Genomic DNA, 23,140 nt, shown 5'->3' with positions numbered 1-23,140 from the left:
CGCTCGCTTACTTATCCGCGAAGCTCTAAAAGCCATTAGAGAGAACAGCGAAGAGTAGAGACCCATTATAAAGTTTTTTTTTTTTATATAAAACTATTGTTATTTGAAGTAAAAAGTAGGTATCTCTTGTTGTTTTTGGATATAACAATAAACACCTAATAATAGGGATGACATAAAACACCGAGAACAAAATATATTTATATTTTATTCAACAATCTTAAAAATTGTTACATTAATAACAATATGCTTAAACTTTATTAAATTACTCAGATATGCCATTAACTGAAAGTCTATTTATTTGTACACGTGTAACAATTGACATGCAATTTTAGATGTGGTGATATGGATTGATAACTCTCTGTAATTTTAAAAAGATTTCATTAATCTTTTATTGGTAAATTTAATTCATTCATCATATCTCTACAAAATAACCGTGTTACTAAGAAACGTGTAATTATGATAATAAATCTATAATCAAATTTATTATATTGTGGTTCTTTAATTACTTTATTAGACTTTTCCGTTGGGGAATGCAATGAATAAAATAATTTTATTTAACACTTAAGACACGCTCATTAGTAGCGTGTTAATATTTTAAATAGCTATAGATAGGTACCTTTCGTTGAAAGAATAATTGATGTTTAAAACATAACATTTTGTTGCTTCACATCATGCTATAAAAACGTTAGAAGTAGGTACCTAGCTACAATTTTCGACTAAGACTAGATCTATTTTATTTCTTCTATTACATACCTACTTTGGTTTAAAATTACATAATGATGTTAATAATGTTAATGATCATATTTCCTTTATACTGAGAACTCAGTTCGATTAAATATTACATAAATTGTAAAACAGTTGACCTGAATTTCTCTCTATTTACATTTTTTGTCCATTTCGGTAACAAAGCTTTTGAAATCGGCAGTGTATGCGTCGACTTTATTCAATTAAATTAAACAATTTTTTAGCACTTAAATCTATCTGTCGTTTTTCGTATTAATAAATTATTATAATATCATTAAAGCATCGATGTTATGAAAGTTTTATTGTGGTAGAAACTGCAGAATGTGGAATTTCTTAAAAGTAGGTCATAAACTACGCTATCCATTCTGTCTGAAAGTAGAATTAATGATCATGCTATTGCCGTGAAATCACTTAAACTTAAACACGTGAAATCACGTTAAAAGAACCTTTATGTAGTCTAACAATTTAAATATTTCTTTAAATACTATTTTGTCAAAACAATTCTTAGCCTCTAGGTTTTATTATGATGTTTTTGGAAACTGGTTTTAGTCGCCTTAATATAACTCAGTCATACTAAAAACCCATTTTAATGTAATGTTGAATGTTAGGAAGATAAAAATATAATAAAATGCAAATTATGTTGAGGGCACCATTATTTACAGTTGGTATAGAACTAAATATGTGTATTTTGTACTTGTCAGACTTGGAATGGTGTATTATGTTGCATCTACTATTATAATTCGGTAGTTAACTCATCTTGAGGTCGTTTTGTCATTTCGAACAGCTCGTCTTCGAGCCATACGCTTTCCCGCCTCACGATGGGCCGCCTCTCCCAAGGATCAGAGAGAGCTATGATATCTCTTTCTCTCTCTATCTGGGAGTAGCTCGGTGGTCTGACGTCGTTCCATCCACATTGACTCTCAGACTCTTTGTCTATGTTACTGTCGTATGACGTGGGTGAATACGACGGTGGTTTGAACGTGGTGAATGACTGCTGGGTCGTCTCTGAGTCGGAGCTCTGGCTCGGTGGGGCCGGCAGAAAGTTCACCAGTTGACCTTCTTGTTGCTGTTGTCCTACACTCATCCGGCTGTATCGCTTGAGGATTCTGAAAATAAAATATAAAAAAATATAATTATTGTGAGCTATCAAGCAATCTAGGTTTAAGCGTTGTTAATTGAAAAAAAAAAAGACTTTGTTTCAACTTTGGCGTCGTAGCCTATTATGTTAATATGTTTCTAAAATATGGCTACATATATACACATAAATAAATTTGTTGGACGTTTAATAACGTTCTGTATTTATAATAATCGAAAAATATAAAATTCTCCTCGAACGTTTAACTTAATACCTACTACCGACTTATTTGCAGTAATAATATATTTTTAATAATTAAAAACTTACTTTGAAGCTTACCACACATTAATATAACATTCAATATTGATCGTAACTAATACCTTTCAGCCCAGCTGGCGAGCCGTGCCCATTCCTCCGGCACGACAGGTACCTGTTGTTTGTTCAACAGTATAAGCAGCTTCGCCAGATCGCTCAGAATGCAACTGTAAAGATAACTAATAATAGACATGCAGTACATGCGCTTAACGTAAACAAATATGGCTGATGGAGTTCCGACACAGAGTTGAGTTCAGGTTAAACCAATGCTTGACAGATTTATTTCTAGCTGTAAAGAAAAAATATACACAAAAAACGGCATCTGTCCGATTGTTTTTGTAACGCTATTGGGTTGGTTGGTTACAGAAAGATTGGTTATAGCGTTATTAGACTTTGGATGCCGTTATTAGCAAAATGAGTACAAGAATGAAATAAAGAAGCCAGGTTGCCATTTCTGGGTCGTGGTATTAAAATTTTATTGTAGTTTATTGTACAACTTTGCGTACGAGATAAAAGTGGAACATGATTACGCCATCGACGTCCAAAAAAGGTGCATATCGACTTTATATTCCAAAGCTGTTCGAATCTTCGACTGTATGTATAAAGATATTTCCAAGAACGACATAAGTTCTGATTTTTAAATATATTTTACATAAGTATAACATAATATTACAATTGTGAACTTGGTTTTGAGTGTAAGAAACGGCGACTCTCTATATAGCGTCGTTAAATTTAAAGTTGCACCAAAATACGAATTTGGGTAGATAATATAGGATACAAAATTATATAAGTAAGGTCCGCTTCGCATTTTTTCAACCAAAATAAAAAAGAAAAGTTGCGGAAAAGTATTTTTATATTAATATAAGGTTAGAGATTTACTGAAAGTAGAGCAAGTGATACAAAAGTTGAAATAAATTTTTATATACTATATTTATTTTTCTAAAACGCGAGATACAACCCTATAATTCAACCATTATTTATCGTTAGAGTACCACTTGCATTGTTTTACGAAATAGTACGTAATACAGAAATATCTAGATATCTATGCGTAAAGCCATTCCATATGCTTTTCCTCTGAAACAGAGAGTCTATTGTATAATATGTTTCTATGAGATTCTAACATCTATACAAATCGGTATGTATTATATTTCATCTACTCAATTATTATTTACAGCATTTTTCAATAAACCATCCTAATCTCAATCTTCAATCGGATTCCGAGAATGAACCAATCAAAATACCTCATTTGTAAGCATGTCAAAAAAAGGTTTGTTCTGATTAGTCTATTTTTGAGATAGATCAAAAAAGCGATTGGAATCATTGAAAATGGCGGTAAGTGTATTAAGTCTACTATCTTTCTTTAATTATCTTTTCTCTAGTCAACTAACTAAAGGTTATTTCGTAAAAATCACTGATAGCGATAAGATCGTTTGGATTCCTTCTTGTTTCAGCCTATTCTCTATTGTTTTTCTTATACGCTTTAAACCAGATGTGTTATAAAGAGTTTATTAATGAATACCTGTAAGCCATAGCGGCGTCGTTGTTGCCGAGCTGGTAGAGTTCCCGCACCTGATGCCGCGTGTGGTTCAGTATTGCTAACAGCGTGTAGGCGTGAGGCTGCAATCATAATGGATGTTATTATTAAGGTACTATTCTATATTATTTTCGTATTGGATCTCACGATTTTGATTGTCGTCGTCTGAGATTGAATAAAAACAGTTCTTAATTTTGTTATAATAGGAATCTTTAAGTGGAGCAAGAAGAAACAAATAGGAAGATCGAGCTATAGTTTCCAGGGTTGTCTAACTTCAAGCCAGCCATCACTGGGTAGTCGTACCGTGCATGAGGTGATAGCATATAACATGCCTCGAGTAAAGTGTTAAATTTTTGTTGTCCATGTACCTATATAATTATAGAGGTGTTTATGTATGATTATAGGGCTTTATACTATATAGGTATTAAAAAAACAATGTAACGGATACGATTTTGGTGTACGTTTTATCAATATATGGAAATATTTACATTTGTACATAAAATGGGCCTACGTATAGTTACGGTCAATAATAACAAATTGAATATATTGTTTTTATACATAATTAAAATGTATCCAAATAAAAGTATGGGGAATAGGTTGGTAATACTTTTTGAGGCAGCACACTATTTTATAGAGCGTCGGCCGGTTTAAAAACACATGCAAATATTTCAAATGATGGTCAAAGAGAACTTTTTTTTTTATTAAATATATTTTCTGCAATTGTGTTCGAACGTTTTATTTAATGTGGGGAATGTCCACCGCAATCTAGTTAAAATGCAGTGATTACATACTCTTTGGTTCTGGTAACCCCAAATATAAATGATATATTCGGTAAATATGCACTATGCCGATATATTTCAATACTGTTATTCTCGTTCGAAGTTCACATGTTATTGAAATCGGTATGTGTAACGTGTGCCACAGAAAAAAGTTAACTATAATTAACAAATAACATATCGTGTGAATGTTGTTTTATAATGAATTATTGCACATGCTCGTAACATAAGGCTTCTTTGCATCTATAAGGTATGCAATAATTCCCTCAACTTTTTTTTTACCTTTGTGATATTTTACTTTTTACATGTCATTAAAAATAATGATTGTTAATGCGGTGAAATAATTCTTCTTATTACTGTAAACATATCAATACCTGTTCTAGTCTGACTCAACATTTTTATAACTTTTATGTGTTGTAATACAAGACCATGAACAAAATAATAAATTTTAACGAATCTAGTCACAAATAGTATGATCATAAATATCTTCAAAATGTATATGATCAGAATCTTAAAATTCTACTTACATTTATATAGTAAGCTAGCTGCTATTGTTGCACAGTGCACCAGTTATAGAAAGTTACCAGATCAGATTGCATTTCAAGAGTTTCTCGCGCTTTCGTTATGACTATAATCTCTAAACATTGATACATATATCTTACTCGTAAACAATCTAGTTGTTTATGAAACTCGCGCAGCTGTGCGTCGTCGTCGTGCTGCGGCCGTTGGGGCAGAGGTTGCGCTTGCGCACGGGAGTTGCTCCTACAGCGTGCGTACGCTGCGCCTGCCGCCACCAAAGCTATGCACGCCACCGCGCCACATGCACCGCCTACTAGAACCTGGAATATTCATAAAATCAGATTTCTCATTAAATAAGTAAAATGGTCTAATATACACCTGTTTGTACTCCTGCAAACGTTTATGTGTGTACTTGTAATACAGCTGTAATTTAGACCTTACATATTATTAATTTTATCTTCAGAATATTTTGCATAATTCGAAAACGTTTGTAGATTTTACCTTAAACGAATGTGTCGTAATAGTATTTTTTCAAGTTATCAATGCGAAGCTAGTACTAATAGAAATAAAAACAAATCTTTCACACCTATACCCATATTAAATAGATATTAAATACTGCATCAATTTTAGTTATAAGAATTCTTTTCATAAAAATTATAGCTAAATAATCACTCGAATAAAGTTGAACGCTTCCGCATTGTACATAGCGCTCTACAAACATACATAATTGATACATTTCAGCATAATTCCAAATAAAGCAAAAAACTTGACTACAGTTATGAGCTATAGAGTGGCTTTCCTATTGTTTGTAGGCGTAGGCATTCTCCAGTTATACGATTTTTAATGATTCCGTTGCCTCATCTCGTACGTTGCGTAGAGACGTTGCATCACACCGTCGTTTGATGTTATGACAAGAGTTATTTACGGTGTCATGGGTTTATAAGTCTTTTTTGTACAGCCTAAAGGAATTATTATTGGAAGCTTTTCTGTCAACGTATATAATAAATAGATATACTCGTAATTTTATAACTGTGGATAACTTTCCGATATTCGATTTAATGAAATGAAGCCTATATTTTATTCCTAATTATATTCGGTACACCTGTGCAAACTATATGAAAATTCGTTTAGTAATTTTGACGATGTGCGCTAGCAAAAAAGAACTTTAAAAATTATTGATTTGTCTTCCATTGCTTTCCTTAGTCGCTCCATTTCTTTTTCATAACATTTTTTTCAATGAACATTGGATTCAACTGTTTTGTAATGTGTATAGATTTTTGTTTTACTCAAAAAGTAAAATATTTATAAGTAAAGTTAAGTTTAAAAGATTTACATATTGTTCATTATTAGTTAATTATGAGGCAAGTTACAAGGAAGTTGTAGACACTTTATTAACGACGTGGTTTAGAACGTCTTCTTTGTTTATGCTTGTTGAATATGATATTCTGGGAATTAAAGGAAAATCTCTTATTTTACGCAGTTTGTAACTTATTTGTTTCTTCATTTGCGTCACAAAATATTGTATGATTCGTTTTTCTTATCCAGTCTCATTTTTGCATAAACATTTATTTATTTGTAAAAACAAGTTTATTCCTTTATTCCCGAAGATTTACTCAGAGGAATACTTTGTGCAGATTCACTTCATGTCTATCAACTAGATCAATTTGGCGATAATCTACCTGTATTATAATATTGGTATAAGATGAAAATGAGACTAAACTGGGTAACCAAAAATATTAATAATACAGCAATATGCTCAATATTTATTTTCTGAGCCTGTTATCTGATTCTACGGAAAGTATCATGGTATCCAAGTATACTTCGGATTTTATCACGGTTTTTTCTATTATAATTTTCTCCCGATGTTTCGAAGACATTGTGGCCTTCATGGTCACGGGACTTCCTCCCTTCCCGTCCTCCCATTTATTATAAGGACTAAAATTCGCCTGAACAATCGCAAATCATTATTACGACGTCTACTAATTCCGCTGACTATAATGTAATATAACTTATAAGGTAGTGCCCGCAGTAAATCGCGCTAATCGTATTTTTAGAAGCTTCGAGATTTATAATACATATAGAAAACAAATTTAAACATCACATTTCTATAAATTTTATGTTTACTTTTTTTGTTTATTTTTTTATAGTTTGGATATTGTCTCATTCATTTCATAATGAAAATGCTACTAAAATTATTGATTCCATGCATCGCCTCCTAAACCAACGCTATTAGATATATAGTATATAGATTTTTATAGTTCCATATTTTAAAAATACCCAAAATATAAAAAAAATATTAAATATAAATCTTTGTATATACCCCCGTAACTCGTGCGCATTAAATGTATAGAACGAATGCTCAAGAGCGTTTGCTCGGGTCATAAGTAGGACTCTTACATATACACAAATACTTAGCGGCAAAATAAAAAAAAGGACAATACGTTTACATACGACAAACCTATGACATATATTGGCATACGGTGCTTACGAAATACCATAGTTTTGTTTTGAGACCATCGTAATACTATGCAATTTATGATTGTTGATAACGTAGTTGCGATGTCAGCATTGCTACATGATTATACTGGAAGTAGAATAGCGAAATGTTGATGCACTCGTACGGTCCCTCACTGCTTTGGAAATATAGGCCTTGGAAACTGAGGTAATCTACGTGTAATTTGCGTAAGTTGCAAAACTACGCAGATATACACACACGCATATATGAAATTACTATCACCAATATATAACCACGTATAATATACATGTCTACGTCTTTTATCTCCGAAGGGGTAGGTAGAGGCGTAGAGTAAAAAAAATATTGTATAAGTATATTATGTTATTTTGGAAAACTTACTTCATTATATGTGTGGGCGGGGTAGCAGACGCGGCCCATGAGGTGGTCGTCGTGGGCCCAAGACTCGCGCGTGCCTGGTGGGCACACGTGGGCGCACGTGCCTTCAGGCAGCACCAGCAATCTAGCGCACTTAACGCATCCATCAGCCGCGCAGCGCACGCACTCCGTGCCGCATCCTGGACAATGACATATGATTTATATTTGGGGCTAACACCTACAAGACTAACAGAAAAGAATTGTTACTTGTACTTAGGTAAGTGCTGAAAATTGGCATTGCAGTAAACTAATATTTTAAAGGTAAACCTGGTAGGTACTTTCCTCAGAATAATTTTAGATATGGGTTGATTTTAAAGTCACTTAAAAGTGAATAACATGATAGTGTGCCATTTTAATGGTACTTTAACAATGATATGGCCACATTTCAGGTCTAATTCTGAGTTCGTTCATATAGACTAATGACTTGTGCAATCTGAAAGCGTCAGAAGTAGCCGCTGTCATACACAAACGAGATCAATTTGTTACATAAAATGGCCACTTTAAAGCTTCGAGCGTAAACAACCCGCAGAGCTCGGGCGATGCCAGGTCAGCTATTTTTACTAGTACGGAAAAGAAACTACAGGAAATCCAATGGTTAGTTTAGTATCATTCAAATATAATGTCGATCAACTGAGGGATGTTGCATGCCTTGACGGCCGCTAATATGCCAGCTTGACTGACTGGATACTCAATAGTTGAATTTAGACCGCAACCCATCGGATCGAACAGTATGAAGACTATTCAGCCAGGCCCGAAAATATTCGGTATAATAATTTAATGAAAAACGGGAAGGGAGAGCGTTGTTTGGATCTCAGGAAATATTATTCAATGTGCAAAACGGAATAGCGAGCTGTCTTTATATTGGGTTTCTACCAGAAATTGTTTTACCTGACGAAGTGCTTGTTTCGCAAGTTTAAGTTAAACAGCTAATGTAGAATACTCATTTTATTATCATTTATTTAGGAGCGTAGATTAGAATTTGGTAAACTCATACAATTATGTGAGGAATAGCATTTACTCTGAAGTTGTCAATTGGATGCATAGGATTTTAACTTATTGATATTTAATTTACAAGCAAGCTCAACATTGTAGTGACGACTTTAAGCACTACGAAAGAAACGCGCATAAATTTAAATTTAGTGTGTCGTGTAACGTATTTAAAATCTGTGCTAAGCATTATCCCTCCTCATGGTAGAGTAATGCCCATAAACATGTATTTTTTTACTAACTTGTTAAACAGGTTTTGTTTACACCAATGACCAAGTGCTAGCTCATTTACAATTGCATAATATGATATTTTTACTGAACGATATGACAGGTATGTGTTCATATTTTAAGTATAATTATTTAAAGTAAAGAAAAAGCAATGTTACTTGTTAGAAGCGTATTTTTAAAATGATTTTCATTAATATCTAGGATTTGTATTTAACACCTATAAAAATAAACAAAACGAATAATATGAGGATAAACAAAATGTAAAATTACATAGATGTAATGCCACTGTAAACGTCCAATGCAAATTATAATTTATGATGAAATACTGAGTAATATGTTTGTTTAGATTGTCTGCGGCTACATTTTAATTGGTTAATACGGTTCTATATAAATTGATATAATTCTGTATTTAATTAACTATGATGCATTAGTTGATTCATATATAAGAAGGGTTATTTTCATGGAATTATAAGAGTATAGCGGCGAACAGCACTTATAATAAAATTTATATCGGATTACTTTTCACCTTTTCAAATAGGAATTATGAATTAACTGCAATGTAAGGGAACACTTGAAGGCCGAATAATTTTAAAATCTTCAAAAAATCGTCTCAATAAAAAAAATATAAAGATAAACTTTTGATTAACTTGCAACATAAAGTTAATAAATAGGAAAGGCAAAAAATTTTATAGTTTCGTTTTTTTACTTCATTTCTTTGATAAGACTTGCTAAATATAAATGTATTTTTTACCCGAAATATTATAATAGGCTCAACTTTTTGTTAATTCTTCATTCGAACGTCATTTTGCAATTAATTTGAACTTAAGTTGTTTAATTTTTTGACTATAACCAATTTGACTAGTACTTGCGTAAAACTTTATAAATAACTTTTTTCACATTAAAAATTGTTCAAAGCTGAATTAGCATTAATTATTGACATTTCAATCTTGGCCTGCGCTGTGTCATGCAAGTCTCAGCATAAAGGTTTTGAAGAGGGATTTAAATGCCTTAGTAGATGTAACAAGTCCTTTGTTGCGTGTAAACGGAATGATACAATTGATATCAAAAATGGCAATGCTTGGTTAAATGTCAAGTATATAATATTATCATTAGGTACACGTAACTTGGAGCTGTTATTGTGTTATTATAATCTCAGATTTTATCTTTACTGTGATAGAGAAAGCTTAGAATTGCCTCAGTACCACTTAAATAAAAAGACTTAATCAAATCACTACCTACTTTACAATATTTGTGGCCAAAATTAATTAATTTTACATTTATAAACACAAATATACTCAATGATTTTATGAGCCCAAAAAGTTACACCTAAAAGGTTCGACCGAGCGAGGTCAAACAAAAGTGCTAATTATGATATTGTACAAGCGCATTGTTTTGTTACGCCGAGCCCACATAATTCAATAGTATACAGACTCGAATGCCTAGAATTCCTATGCTAATTGTACGTAGCGATTGGGCGTAATATGTACACGGCCGATGCAATGCTTTCTCTATTACCGGCGCCGGTCGTAAATGGTGAATGTAAGTTTCATCACACCTACGCAGCATGTTCCGATGTTTTTACTCACGATTAAGATGTATCGCCATTATTGATTACATTGTAATGAATACATTTTGTAAATGTTTTTAAATTTTAAATCATATACATCTACATTGAAAAATCATTGTGTTTATGTGTAAACAAAATAACAATTTGGTACCCAGACAAATGTTAAATCAATGGACATTGGATAGTAACTTTTGTTTATGTTTTTTTACTCATTTTTTGTATATTCGTGATAATGTAATAAAATGACTCAGTGCCGATAATGTTTATGTGACTATAAAACAGTATTTTATATACAGTATACATATATATCGCGCTATTAATATATATGTCGTTTGTTAGAACATTCTATGATGGCTAAAACCGAGTAAGCCAACTTCACCGTTGATTTATTCATTGCAGTACTTTCCAAAGGGAAAGCGCGCGTAATACGCGATTAGTACGCCACAGTTCAATTAACGGGACTTACAGAGTGGACACATTATTATACTTCTCAACCTTACTATTACAGCAATCACAACACTATATTTTATAAGAAAATAGCATGAATCAGAAACCAAAACGTGAAAGTCGGTTTTTATACAGGTATGCATAGACGATCGACCAAAGAACATTTTTATCATAGAATCCAATTCATCGAGCGCAATAAAATAACCGATCAATTAAAGTTTGTAAACAGTTTTCGTGCTGTGCGCTGTCATTGTTCTGCGATTGCATCACAATAAGAAAGTTTAGATATCCGCTTCGGCGAACGAGCGTGTGGTGCTAATACAAAACTCTTCCATTACTGATTAATTACTTCACTGAATTTAAACTAACGCTATCTAATATGTAACATGAAGTTTCTCTTTGACATTCGCGATGAGATTAAGTACGTATTTTAAGAGCAAATTTACTCCAGGAGTAATTACGTGCTAGAGGAATGTGTAATTTATACAATTACTTAATACATGATGCATTGCTTAGGTTTTTGATGACCTTATCATGGCCTAGTTGATTTCTTAGCCAAGCAAATATATTACTACCTAAGAAGGTACACTACTCAATCTGAAAAACTTTGTTCTCGATTGAAATTTGTAACTGTATTGGAAATAGGCTCGCTGCGTATCACATAATAGGAATTGGGAAGGAAAGTTTGTCTAATCGTCGTATCGTTTCACCTTTGAAGTTACAAGGGCATAAGATTTTTATAGCATAGATCGGCAAAGGCGCAAGTGCGTTATCTAAGGTTTTGTGTCTCTACCGATGTAAATACACACAATACCTACTTAAGTATATGCACTGACTAGAGGAATATTATATACGCAAGAGGGAGGAGTTATTGGGCTTTCATAAATCTTATTGAGTATATGAGAGGGGAAATAAGTTTAAGGTTGATTTTAAGTAATATCATAGTAGTAGATAAATAGTATGTCTATAATGTAGCTCTATCAGTTTGAACCATATTTTTACTATAAGTAACTGTGATTTTAAATCAATTGATATTACAGTCTTTGATCGTTTATTAATTTCAAAGTTCCTGTTCTCACACTTCTTAATCGCACGGCATGCATTACAAATTATGTATCTAAAACGAATTGGTGTGTCAAACATCCAATGCTCATACTAATTTCATGCACCAAATCTTTGACCTTCTATTTGCTAGTTCTTTTTCAATTTAGTACATCCAATGGTTCGATTCGAATAAGAAACTGAAGTTACACACGTACGACTTATATCTTCATGCAGTTACAATTAGAGCTAAAGACAGTCTGTGATACATATACAAAACAATCCGAAGCAAAGGATCCCTTCTTTCGTCTAGCAGGTGCATGTAGACTGAGAACGGAAACGTTTTTCATGGTATTTTTAGGTCCCCCAAAGGATAATGTTGATGAGCAGGAGGCACTTTTTGTTTCTACTAATTTGGTACAAAAAAAGTTTCAGTACAATATTCCAATGGCATAACGGATTTGACGATCTAGTGGAGTTTAATTTTAAGACATCCACGGAACTTAAATTGCCAGAAAGCAGGTACTTGTTCTTGTGCTCTACGTCACTGTCCCTAGCCTGGTAACAATGAAATGTAGAGTATTTTTTGTTTTTAATCATCTCTCTCTCCAGTCGGTCCCTTATTATTAATGTTTATGACTCTCAATTATCTTCATTGTGATATTTCTCCATCGGCTTCGGTCTTTAGCCTGATGAAATCCTGTATCAACGGAAATATTCAACGCACTGGAAATCTGGTCTATACATCTTTTGGGGTTTCGTCCTCGTGGTCTCTTCCCTTCCAACTTTCCAACCATGAGCAGCTTTTTATTCATAATCATTACTAATTGTTGTATTTGTATATAAACTGTAGTGAGATTGTATAAGTCGGGACTCACTCACGTGTGTCGTTGAGAGTGAGCGGCGCGTCGGCTGGCCGGAGCTGCGCGGCCGCCGCGCCCGCCGCCGCCAGCAGCGCCAGGCCCACCAGCACTGCGCGGCTCATCGCCTGTCTGTGCCCATGGCACTACTGGGAACAAAAATACAAGGTAAATATTAGTGGCGAAGAGTGAAATTTTTCAAAAGGTAACCCGAGTCAAAGAAATTGCCTTAGTTAACATATCGCGGCCAATTTAACAGAAAACAATAACTTAGACAAACGTTAATAAAACTAAAAGAGAAGCCGGTAGGAATCGGTTTGTATAGACGCTTCACCACTGGTAAATACAGTGTCGGGTAACGTATAGTAAAATAAAATAATCCTTACGTATCATAAAACAAAGTTCCCCGTCGTGTCTGTCAGTCTTAATGCGATAACTCAAAAACTACCGAACGGAATACGGATTCCGATGAAATTTGGTATTTCAAATAGTTCGAGAGCCTGGAAAAGATATAGGCTCCTTTTAAACTCGAAATCTTTTTCAGGTGGGCGAAGCCGCGAGCCAAATCTAGTATTAGGTATACGACAAACACTAAAAATGTGCATAGGTATTTCTGAAAACAAAAGTGATTAAAAATATTCGTCTTATTAGGATAATGTATAATACGTGTTAGACTAGTAAGTTTTAGTTATGAGAAGTAGTCATAAGAAAAAAATGAAAGCAAACGATTCGATTCGCTGTTCGATTTTCTTAGTTTGTGTCATGGTGAAAAAAAAGTATAAGAAAATATCAAAAATGATTGACACGGCACAATAGTCACCGCAATGCATAAATGTACAACATTATAATTACCTAATGAAATTCATTAATATAATTTATAATTTGCATATTCCGAAAATTCCCTGGCTGAAATACAATTCAGTGCAGCTGTTTTGGTTTCGTATTGATTAAAAAATATTTTTTGCGCAAATTATGTTTTTTGACTTTTACATTTTATTTAACATGATTTTATCGTTTTTTGAATCAAATATCACAGAGGCAAGTTAGCGGTTGAGAGTATAATTTAGTAACCCATCTAAAGTACCCTGAAAAGATATATTCTTATCTTTGGTCATATGTTCAACCCTCGGCAGAAAATGAGGGGTGTTATAAGTTTAGGGTGTTTCTGTATCCGTATGTTTGGCTGTCGCATCGTAGCTCCTAAACGAATGGACTGATTTTGATGAGATTTTTTGTTTGAAATCAGTGGCGGCGTGGGCAGAACTGGGCCGGGGGAATGAAAATACTTCTGTAGCGGTTTTCCGACGCGACGACGGTTGAATCAAAATATTACTAATTACTTATAATATACTTGAATGGCGAAGAAACAAGTTTTAGTTTTAGCTTTTTAATTTTTTATTTAATTTTTGTAATTTTTAAGTGCATACAGATGTAACTTGAATTGTTTTATCACTAAATGAAAGTTATATTGTGCATAATATTTTTAAACGTGTACTCCAAAGGTTGCACCTCGTTAGTACCACGGCCCACACAATGTATGCGACTGCACCGCTGCCATAACGTGGATTTGAATTTTCAAGTATATTGTGTTGAATCAGAAGATTTATTGGTTAAAATATGTAGACACATGTCGATGGCTCCTGAGTAAACTATCGTATCTAAAAAAATGCGAGTTTCACTTTTTTAGCGTTTCGTTATCTAGGTACTACTTACTAGCAAACTTATTAATAAACAAATATAAACAAATTTTTAGATAACTATTTTTTCAGATATGATTACTTAAGAGTAATCGATTTATGTCAAAAATTATAATGTAGGTAACATATAATAGCCAACATATAAAGTGTCTCAAAAGGTTGGTTATTTCTAAATTAATTACTACAAAGTCTATTAGTGTGTGATAAAATGAATGAATGCGCCAGACGATGTCCAGCCAGACAGAATAAAACAACGTTCCAGTTTCAAATGAATGAACGGGCAGGTATCGTAAGCTCAGTTGCTAAAATGTAGGTGTAATTATGATGTTCCTCGTAAGTGGGTCAGGCAGTCTCGTCCAGTGGTCTCTGTGGTTCGCCCGGCATAACAGTACGACGGGTTTGCAAATCCGTTGACATTGGCATTCGAAATTCACCACGATAGCCTTTTTACCAACACTTGCCACGTGCTCAAAAACATGCACGATGTTACTATGTTTAAGGTAAGTATGTAGAGTCTACCTTCCCCTTATTGGTAAAAATAAATTCAATTATTAATAGATTTACCGGGACCAACGACCTTATAAAAGACTGCGACGGGGCGCAAAGACGCGATGTAGAGTCGAAATATCTTACAATGAATGCAATTTTATTCAATAGGAAGGCGATTCATCCAAAGATCTTCTAGAGACTTGTATGGTGTACCCAACGTTGGCTCATCACGAATTAAATGTAATACAGTTATGGTATTTTTTGATAGGACTTGTCGACAACTTTACCATCACTTCACCATGTGCTTTCATAATTTATCAACAGTAGTTGATATCTTTTAAAATAAAATTTTGTTTGCACTTTTAAATTTAACTACTTTTTTATGTTCTGGTTTACATAATATAAGCTATATAATAGTAAGAATGAGGGTTATGACGTATTAGTGTTCCTAATTAACATTTAGATCGAGGTCTGACATCTGGTAGAAATATAAAATCATACAAATTCTATGACAAAAATATTCAAATACAGACTGTGTCGATCCCTTGACGTGATGTGGTAAAACCTTCGAGTAAAGCAGTACCTATAGTATGTTCCAATTATAGAAGCAATATAACGAGACATGTATTATTTTAATGTCGTCATCTTTGCCATTCCCCAATGTATTCATGCATGTCTGTCAAGGTTTGTTACGGTCAACCATTAATAAAGTTGATGTATGGCATTATTAAGTCTACTAAACTTTATTATTTTCTTTAACTATAAATAACAATATAAATTATTATGTTCAAGAATGAATTATCGTATTATAATGTTATTTTTACAATTTTGTTAGGTCCTAAAAATACACGTGTCTATTTATTTTCGAGTAGTATTTTACGAGAAAAAAATATGAAAGGTATTCTTTGTCTTAACAAAGGTCGACTGTCATTTGCATGCATATTCTACCGTTTATTTTTATATTTATAAGTACTTCGCCCTACATTATGTTTGCTGTGAGTAGTAGACATTAACCTACATAGTTATAAACTAGTTACGAATGCAATATTTCTTGTAAATCATGCCCGAGTGCGGACTAATTAATTAAATTATTACAACTTCGTACGTTGCGAAACTCATAGATTAACTAATAGCTAATTAAGATTTTTAAACGAGATTGTGTACATGAAGTGGTGGAAACGGTGTTATAACCTGAATATTTACGAATATATAAACCATGTTGATCTTTACTCGTTTCGCACGTTGACCTCAAACCTCATTGTTATGGTAGGAATTAATAAAATATAAAAACTAATGATTATGGCTTTTATTTGCATTTCTTTTACATCTATTCAGATATAATTTTATATACGCGGTTGTGTTTGTGTGATGGACTTGGTTATTTAAATCTAGTAGTGAGCCGATCCTAGCATTTGGATGTGTATTAAAAGCTGGATTTTAATGAAACGACAGGTAGAGATAATATGATATAAATCGTGTGAACATGCAAGTTAACTGAAATGGGTATGATATTGCTATTTAACATTACTCCATTATATATATTCTAAATAAATACGTAATATACAGATACTGCAAAAATATGTTAAAACAAATCCCTTTAAATGCTATATAAATAGAATTTTTAAATTGATTTATTTTAATTGTATAATATTATACAGGAAGATAATAAATACGTTTGTATACGTGTGAGTGTTGTGTGTGCGTGTGTGTGTGCTTCTAGAGCTAGTCACACTAGTACCTAAGTCGTGGTGAAAGTTGCCGGTGACGCACTTTTGTATTCACGCAACTGACGGGCGCGAGTAATTTACGTTACCACAAGCTCGCTCCGCCCTTACCGACTAATTTATCCATTACAGCGTCGAAATAGATTCCAATTGAATTCTGGTAGGTCATGTTTATCCTTTTGTAAGATAAATCGACGGTCAAAACCATTGCCCGTCGGATTTGAGCACCCATGCGGGTTTCGACACAGACTTATTGTTGTTTGCATGCTATAAAAACATTAAAGGAAAAGAAATTTATTTATATTCTAAAATGTACTACGATATGGTCTAATTGTATATATGTAAATCTTTGCATAATTCAGATAATCGTAAGATTGCTAGGTGTTGTACTTTCCATTTGACGTAATTCTTCATTTACTATTTTAAAGTACTCCTCTTCTGTTTTTTTTGTCTCGGTTTCTTCATCCACTTCCTCACCTAGCGATGTATCCTCAGCTGTTATTTCCTCAGCGCGGGCCTTCAAACGTATTTCTTTCAATCGAGTGTCCAAAAAATGTTCCCGCCTAGTTTCGCGTTCATATGTTTTCATCATAAGTTGTTTATCATCCTTTCCAGGAGCAATCATATATTCGGATAAACTTAGAAGAAACAACGATCCATCATTATCGCCTATTGCAACAAGTTCGCCTTTACGATGTGGGGTAATTCGTTTTAATTCACTATTCGACACCTTTAATGTTACTAATGGGTCTTTATATTTTCGGAGAAAATCCCAGTAATAAAATATTCCGTCTGCACACGCGACCATGTAGCTTGAATATCGTAGTGGTGCCCAGGTGGCATCAGTAACTTGTTGACGATACGGTTTTGTTACTATTATTGGCGCGGTACGAACTTCTTCGCTCCAGATTCGAACTGCCCAATCACCACAAGTAAGGAACATTCTTAAGGTACAGTGGCTGCGATGTACAGCCCGTACAGGGCCGCAATGTGCGTCCCAGTATGAAGATAAAACTTCAGAATGAGTTCTACCCATGCGATTTACGTTTATTACAAGTCCGGATTCAGTTCCACAAAGAAATTTTGTCGGTAGGCCTTGGTCGTAATCCAGTGAAGTAACGCCTTCTGCATTAGTAAAGCAAGGCTCTTCTCCACTAGCTATTCTTACAGACATAGTTAATCGGTCCAATGGTTGGGAGAGATTTCGACAATCCCACCAAATACATTGTCCATCAAGGGAACCGGTAAAGAATTCCGTGTGCGTTCGTGAGTGAGTGTAAAGTAGCGCTGTGACCGGACTGCGGTGTGAATTATAAACGGAACTGCTAGACACAGCATTTGCGGATTCTCGTATGTCGAATATATTTACGGTACCGTTTTCCAGACCTGCAATCACTACTTCGGGGTCAACAGGGGAACATGCTAATTGCCAACAAGCTTGATCAAGATTTAGTTCTTGTAGAGGGGACATTTGCCGGTTTATGTCCCATATGTAACAATCGTTTGACTTTAAAATGTCTGATTCTGGCGAATACTTATCTGCATAAGCGACTACTAACTTAGGTTTCTTTTCGTTTGTCCATTGAATACAATTTATTGATCGATGTAATACGTCCCGAAAAATATTAGTGACCCTAACACTATACTTTTCAACAGGTTTTTGTGGCGTCATGTCGTCGAAGTAATTTTGGTACATTTCAATAGCATTATTTTGATCAACATAATGTTCCATTATGGGCGCGAGAGACAATACAGTGTGTATGTAATTATCATCATGCATGACTCGACGACAGTGTCGCAGTACATGATCCTCGTTGTACGTATGAACTTCGCGCGGCCAACCACCTTCGGTGTGGTTAATGCCTTGTTCGTGAATTACCACTTGCTTTGTATTCGTTTCATTTTCTGATTGCGGCATTGTGGCCTGAACATCACGGTGAACGGGATTCCTTAGTATATACTGTTGTTGATCTTCTATGTTAGGATTGATAGAGTCTAACATTTGCGCCGGTAATGCTTGAAACAGTATTTGCCTTCCAAAGTTTTTTCTAAGTTTGGTGTATTCGTAAGTTGATTTCATGTAAGGCATTGTTGTTTAATATCCAATTTTATAATGTTTTAGTTAATTAATACGTTCAATAATAAGTCAAAGATAAATATAAGATCAATATGGCCATGGAACGAAATGAATATTGATGATGGAATTATAATATCAAAGGTGACTAAGACGTCACAACTCACAATTGCTGGGAAACATATGTGACCTTGTTTGGTTATCAAATTGTTTTCTGCTACATAACTCTATAAATACAGTATTCAATAAGGCAATTAAGGTATATATTTATAACTTAATTGCCTTATTAATCCGGGATATTTCCCGGAGCCACATATCATATACATGTATCATTGGTACATATCATTTAGTCTTCAAAGTTTTATTTTTGCCGAAGGTTTACTGTCTTATAAAGGATTCATTAAAGAATATAAATTCTAAATCTACTTTGGTTGAAATTGCAAAATTTTATCTAAACCTACAAAATTATTTCCTAAGAAACCTGACGTCAGGTAGACGTTTGACTATAAATTTATAAGTTAAACTTTGTGCAATATGAAGAAAAAACAAGCTGAACCTTTGAAGTGGAATAATGCTATATGATGTCATCGCTTTATCATTTTAGAGTTGGTGATCGAAAGAATGCACTCCCTAAGGATATACGAACATAATATGATAATTGTAACTGCTTGACTCTAATTATCATTAAATAATACCAGGAAATGTCGTAACGAAGGCTAGAAGTTATGCGATCTGTATTAATATGCATTGAGAACGAATGGCAATAACAACGGACAAAAGGAGAGGCGACTCTGCACGTTACGATTTACAGCTTACGAATATGTACGCCACTTCTAACAGTTTGTGTTACATGAACAGTAAACGTTTTTAGATATTGATATATTTAGCGTAATTAGATATACGCATTAACGGATATATGTTTATATTAAAACTGTTTTATTACCCTAGGATGCAATTATCACAATCAACAAAAAAATGTTTTTATAAGAATGTTATTTAAAACCTATTTTCTATTACTTTTTAATTTCGGATCTTTGTATTGAGTTTATTTATATAACTTGGAAAATAATCTGTTAAGCTTCTCTTGTTTTTGTAATTTATTATTTAAAATTCAACGCACAGCTTAACAGATGCGTACAGAGAAGTAGAATAACGCTAGCAGTATGACGAAAACAAAACATTTATGATTACACAGATGAACCGTTATATAAAGTGCCTTATACATAATTTTATTACAACATCAATTGTTCTGAAGCCCTTTTGTAAGTCAGCAAACCCATAAACTATACTTCCTTACCATAAAAATTAATTCCGATATAGTAGAGCACAAAAATCACATATTTCACTGCACTTCCATAAAACTTATATTTCAATATTACAGTTGTCCTGTCACGATTTAGCACATATTTATGGGTCACGTTTAGAATTAACACTTAATAGCTGCGCGCGCGCACCTTCGTACTGTACGGCGTTTCACCGGCGACTGGCCTCACTCCTCTAGCGAGTAGCGTGACACCGTGACGCCCAACTACGTGAAGACTGCAATAGTAAGCCCAGGTTGTTGACGACGGGGAACTGGTTTTATGTGTGAGTTCCTTGACAACTGATGTGCACATTGATTAATGTATGGCATTGACAGTTCCCCTCATCGGTACTGATTTTTTTGTTTACGTGTAACTGCAGTCGTTGTCGACTAGCGTTCAAAGATATTTATATCCGCTGTTAACTGTAGTACATAATTATTAGCATTCATATGCTAATGCTTTCATACTAGTATTTAATGGTAGATGACAGCTATTGTAATCAGTAAATAAAGTTAAGTTGTAAAACAATACCACGAGAGCTTTTTGTAAGCTTGATTTTTTCTGTCGCTCTTTTGTAAAAACGGGCTGAAACAGTACATAATTATAACACAAATAACAATTTAGGTATAAACTCGCAAAGATTTACCACAATTGTTGTGTATTTTTTTTCTTCTTGTTTCTTCGGTTTTATGTGCAATAACAACGTGCTAAGCGCAGGGTAGGCGCAGAGTACTAAGGTACTAAACATTGCAGGGAAAAGTGTACTTCGCAATGTGGGCCAGCGGTAATGACCAAGTCACGACACTGCCTGGCACTCAGCGAAAGCGTCGAGTTTTACTAACAACGCGCACGTGAGCAGGATTAATAACACCTGACTTTGGGAGTTTACGTGTGAATAAAAATTAAGCCGAGCAACCTTCCGCGTGAGCTCGAACGGCCAGAATGCATGGAGATTGATGAGTGAACGAAAATAAAGGCGTCTGATTTAGTTCATTCTTTTTAGGGGTTTGGTTCATTTATTTATAGACTCTACCGGAACTCTTTCTATATTTTATAAATTACCTACGTTTTAAATAAGTGTAATAAAGGTACAGAATAGCAGTATATTATGTTGTCAGCCTTAAGGTAAAGTATGTGAGGCAAACTGTCATTAAAATGTTATTGCACACAGGTACGAGTGCCCACTTAATTTATCTTGTATACGTCTAGGTACATCATACATCTAGGTTAAGTAAAGAGGCTGGCGGACGATAGTTCAAAGAGTATATCAATAACAAATACCTTAGTTGATGAATTAATTTACTCACAATGTTATTTGTACGGTTACAAATTAAAATTACATTTCCCGTGAAATATTAACGTTAAAACTTCGTTGATAAAAAAGGTAAAACATTGCAAAATGACCTACAAGTCCATTTTTTGTGTATTCGGGCGGTACGTGACTAAAAAAGGTCATAAAAAGTACAGATATATTACAGTCAACGGAACAGTAAGATAAAAACGAGCATACGAGTCGGGAGGTTCTTAGAACTCGTCTTCAAATAGATTAATCAACAAGAGGCTCAAGTAAGTTCTGTCTGGCTTGGAGATGATGATTTTATGCGAAAGATTGGTTTAAAAATAGAACTGCAACCCGAATATATGATTAATATTCAAATAAGAAAACTAATTTTCGTATTAAGTCGTAAAATAATAAGTAAAAAACAATAAGTTTTATGTTGATACTAAGGCAAAATTGAAGCAGCTGTATTAAAAGGGTTAGACGAAATTGCTGTGGTCAAATGTTAATTGATATAATTGGTTATTAGACGGTCAGAAAACAGGCGGTTTTCGAGTTGATTAGTAATTGACCCGTGTACTGGCCTTGTGTCTCCGTGTCGCGGTGCAGCCCAGCTAATTTGTGTCACGGTGGACTATCTACTAGTTATATATAATTAGTGCTACTAGGTAACTCTTTCTTATATCAGAGATCGCTTAGACCTGTACTGCTATAACTTACTGAGCTATACGTCTACATATTTGTTTATCTTTGCCGTCAAGCAGCAGAATGTAAAAATTAGGTCCAGTATGAAGTCTTTAGGCTGATTTATCATCTGGTATTCTAGAGTGGCGAGCGTAATGCAAATACATTTTCAATTTGATACTGAATAGTATTATTACTGATTATGGATTGGTACCTAACAGGATAGCGACATAAACATCTCTCCATTAATTTACATAAAAAAGGATGTCGTCGCAGTTTGAATTGTGAAATACGGTTAAAACAACTTTATTAAATACTAGCTTCCGCCCGCAGCTTCGCTCGCGTGGATTTCGGACTTCAAAAATGGAGGAGGTGCTCAATTTGTCGGGATGTTTTTTTAATGTATGGTGGAATGCAGGTGGTCCGATTGTCCGGTCAGAGTCTGATGATGGGATCCTGGTGAAATCGAAGGAAGCATATAGCATGATTCAGTATTCACGCGTGATGGCTTATTATTAGCGTATTTTATGTATAACTTTGGTGTTTCTATACCGATTTCTATGATTCTTTTTTATGGAATATTTAATAATGTTAACTTTTTAATTAGGGATGACTGAGAGTGTTATAAACGTAAGAGTAGACAAATATAATGAGAAAGCTTCGAACTGCTAAGCTATCGGGAGTTACACGTGTTATTGTGAGTCAACCATAAAAGATAGACATATGCTGTCGTGGGATATTTTTTACATAATTTTAAGGAGAACATTTCCGTCATACATGATTTCTGTGTAGCTTTAACCATTATGGTTGCACACGCGACGGAAGCTTAAAAATGGAGTAACTTCTCCCGTTTTCCCAACATTTCCCTTCACTGCTCTGCTCCTTTTAATTGTACCGTGATGAAAA

At 34.1% G+C, this 23,140-nt stretch overlaps 2 protein-coding genes across 3 annotated transcripts; both read right to left on the bottom strand.

The window, feature by feature from the left end:
* Nucleotides 1-899: 899 nt before the first annotated feature.
* LOC115440395 lies at nt 900-20,512 on the bottom strand. 2 transcript variants are annotated; one of them, XM_030164675.2, is made up of 7 exons: nt 20,265-20,512; nt 13,006-13,129; nt 7,818-7,993; nt 5,107-5,283; nt 3,654-3,751; nt 2,200-2,301; nt 900-1,850 (listed from the first exon to the last, which is right to left on the bottom strand). In XM_030164675.2, exons 1-7 carry the CDS (start codon nt 20,265-20,267, stop codon nt 1,478-1,480), a joined length of 1,053 nt encoding a protein of 350 aa, XP_030020535.1. In that variant the 5' UTR covers nt 20,268-20,512; the 3' UTR covers nt 900-1,477. The 2 variants fall into 2 exon arrangements, with proteins under 2 accessions (XP_030020535.1, XP_030020536.1); XM_030164676.2 differs by having other exon boundaries at nt 13,006-13,132; nt 20,265-20,511.
* On the bottom strand, nt 17,171-19,315 carry LOC115440393 (dynein intermediate chain 3, ciliary-like). Its single transcript, XM_030164674.2, has one exon. The coding sequence runs from the start codon at nt 18,980-18,982 to the stop codon at nt 17,252-17,254; it is 1,731 nt and encodes a 576-aa protein (XP_030020534.1). The 5' UTR covers nt 18,983-19,315; the 3' UTR covers nt 17,171-17,251.
* Nucleotides 20,513-23,140: the final 2,628 nt, after the last annotated feature.

The sequence above is a fragment of the Manduca sexta genome, chromosome 12 (assembly GCF_014839805.1).
Source record: "Manduca sexta isolate Smith_Timp_Sample1 chromosome 12, JHU_Msex_v1.0, whole genome shotgun sequence".
Lineage (NCBI taxonomy): Eukaryota > Metazoa > Arthropoda > Insecta > Lepidoptera > Sphingidae > Manduca > Manduca sexta.
Note: the sequence above shows the minus strand (reverse complement) of the source record. Positions and strands in the feature narration are given on the sequence as shown.

Bases quoted from the DNA above. Each gene is read 5' to 3' on its own strand.
- LOC115440393 (XM_030164674.2), bottom strand. From the start codon at position 18,982: ATGCCTTACATGAAATCAACTTACGAATACACCAAACTTAGAAAAAAC.
- LOC115440395 (XM_030164675.2), bottom strand. The intron at 3,752-5,106 runs GTAAGATATATG...TTATGATTGCAG, and splicing joins AACAACTAGATTGTTTACGA to CCTCACGCCTACACGCTGTT. The intron at 2,302-3,653 runs GTATTCATTAAT...TTATCTTTACAG, and splicing joins GACGCCGCTATGGCTTACAG to TTGCATTCTGAGCGATCTGG.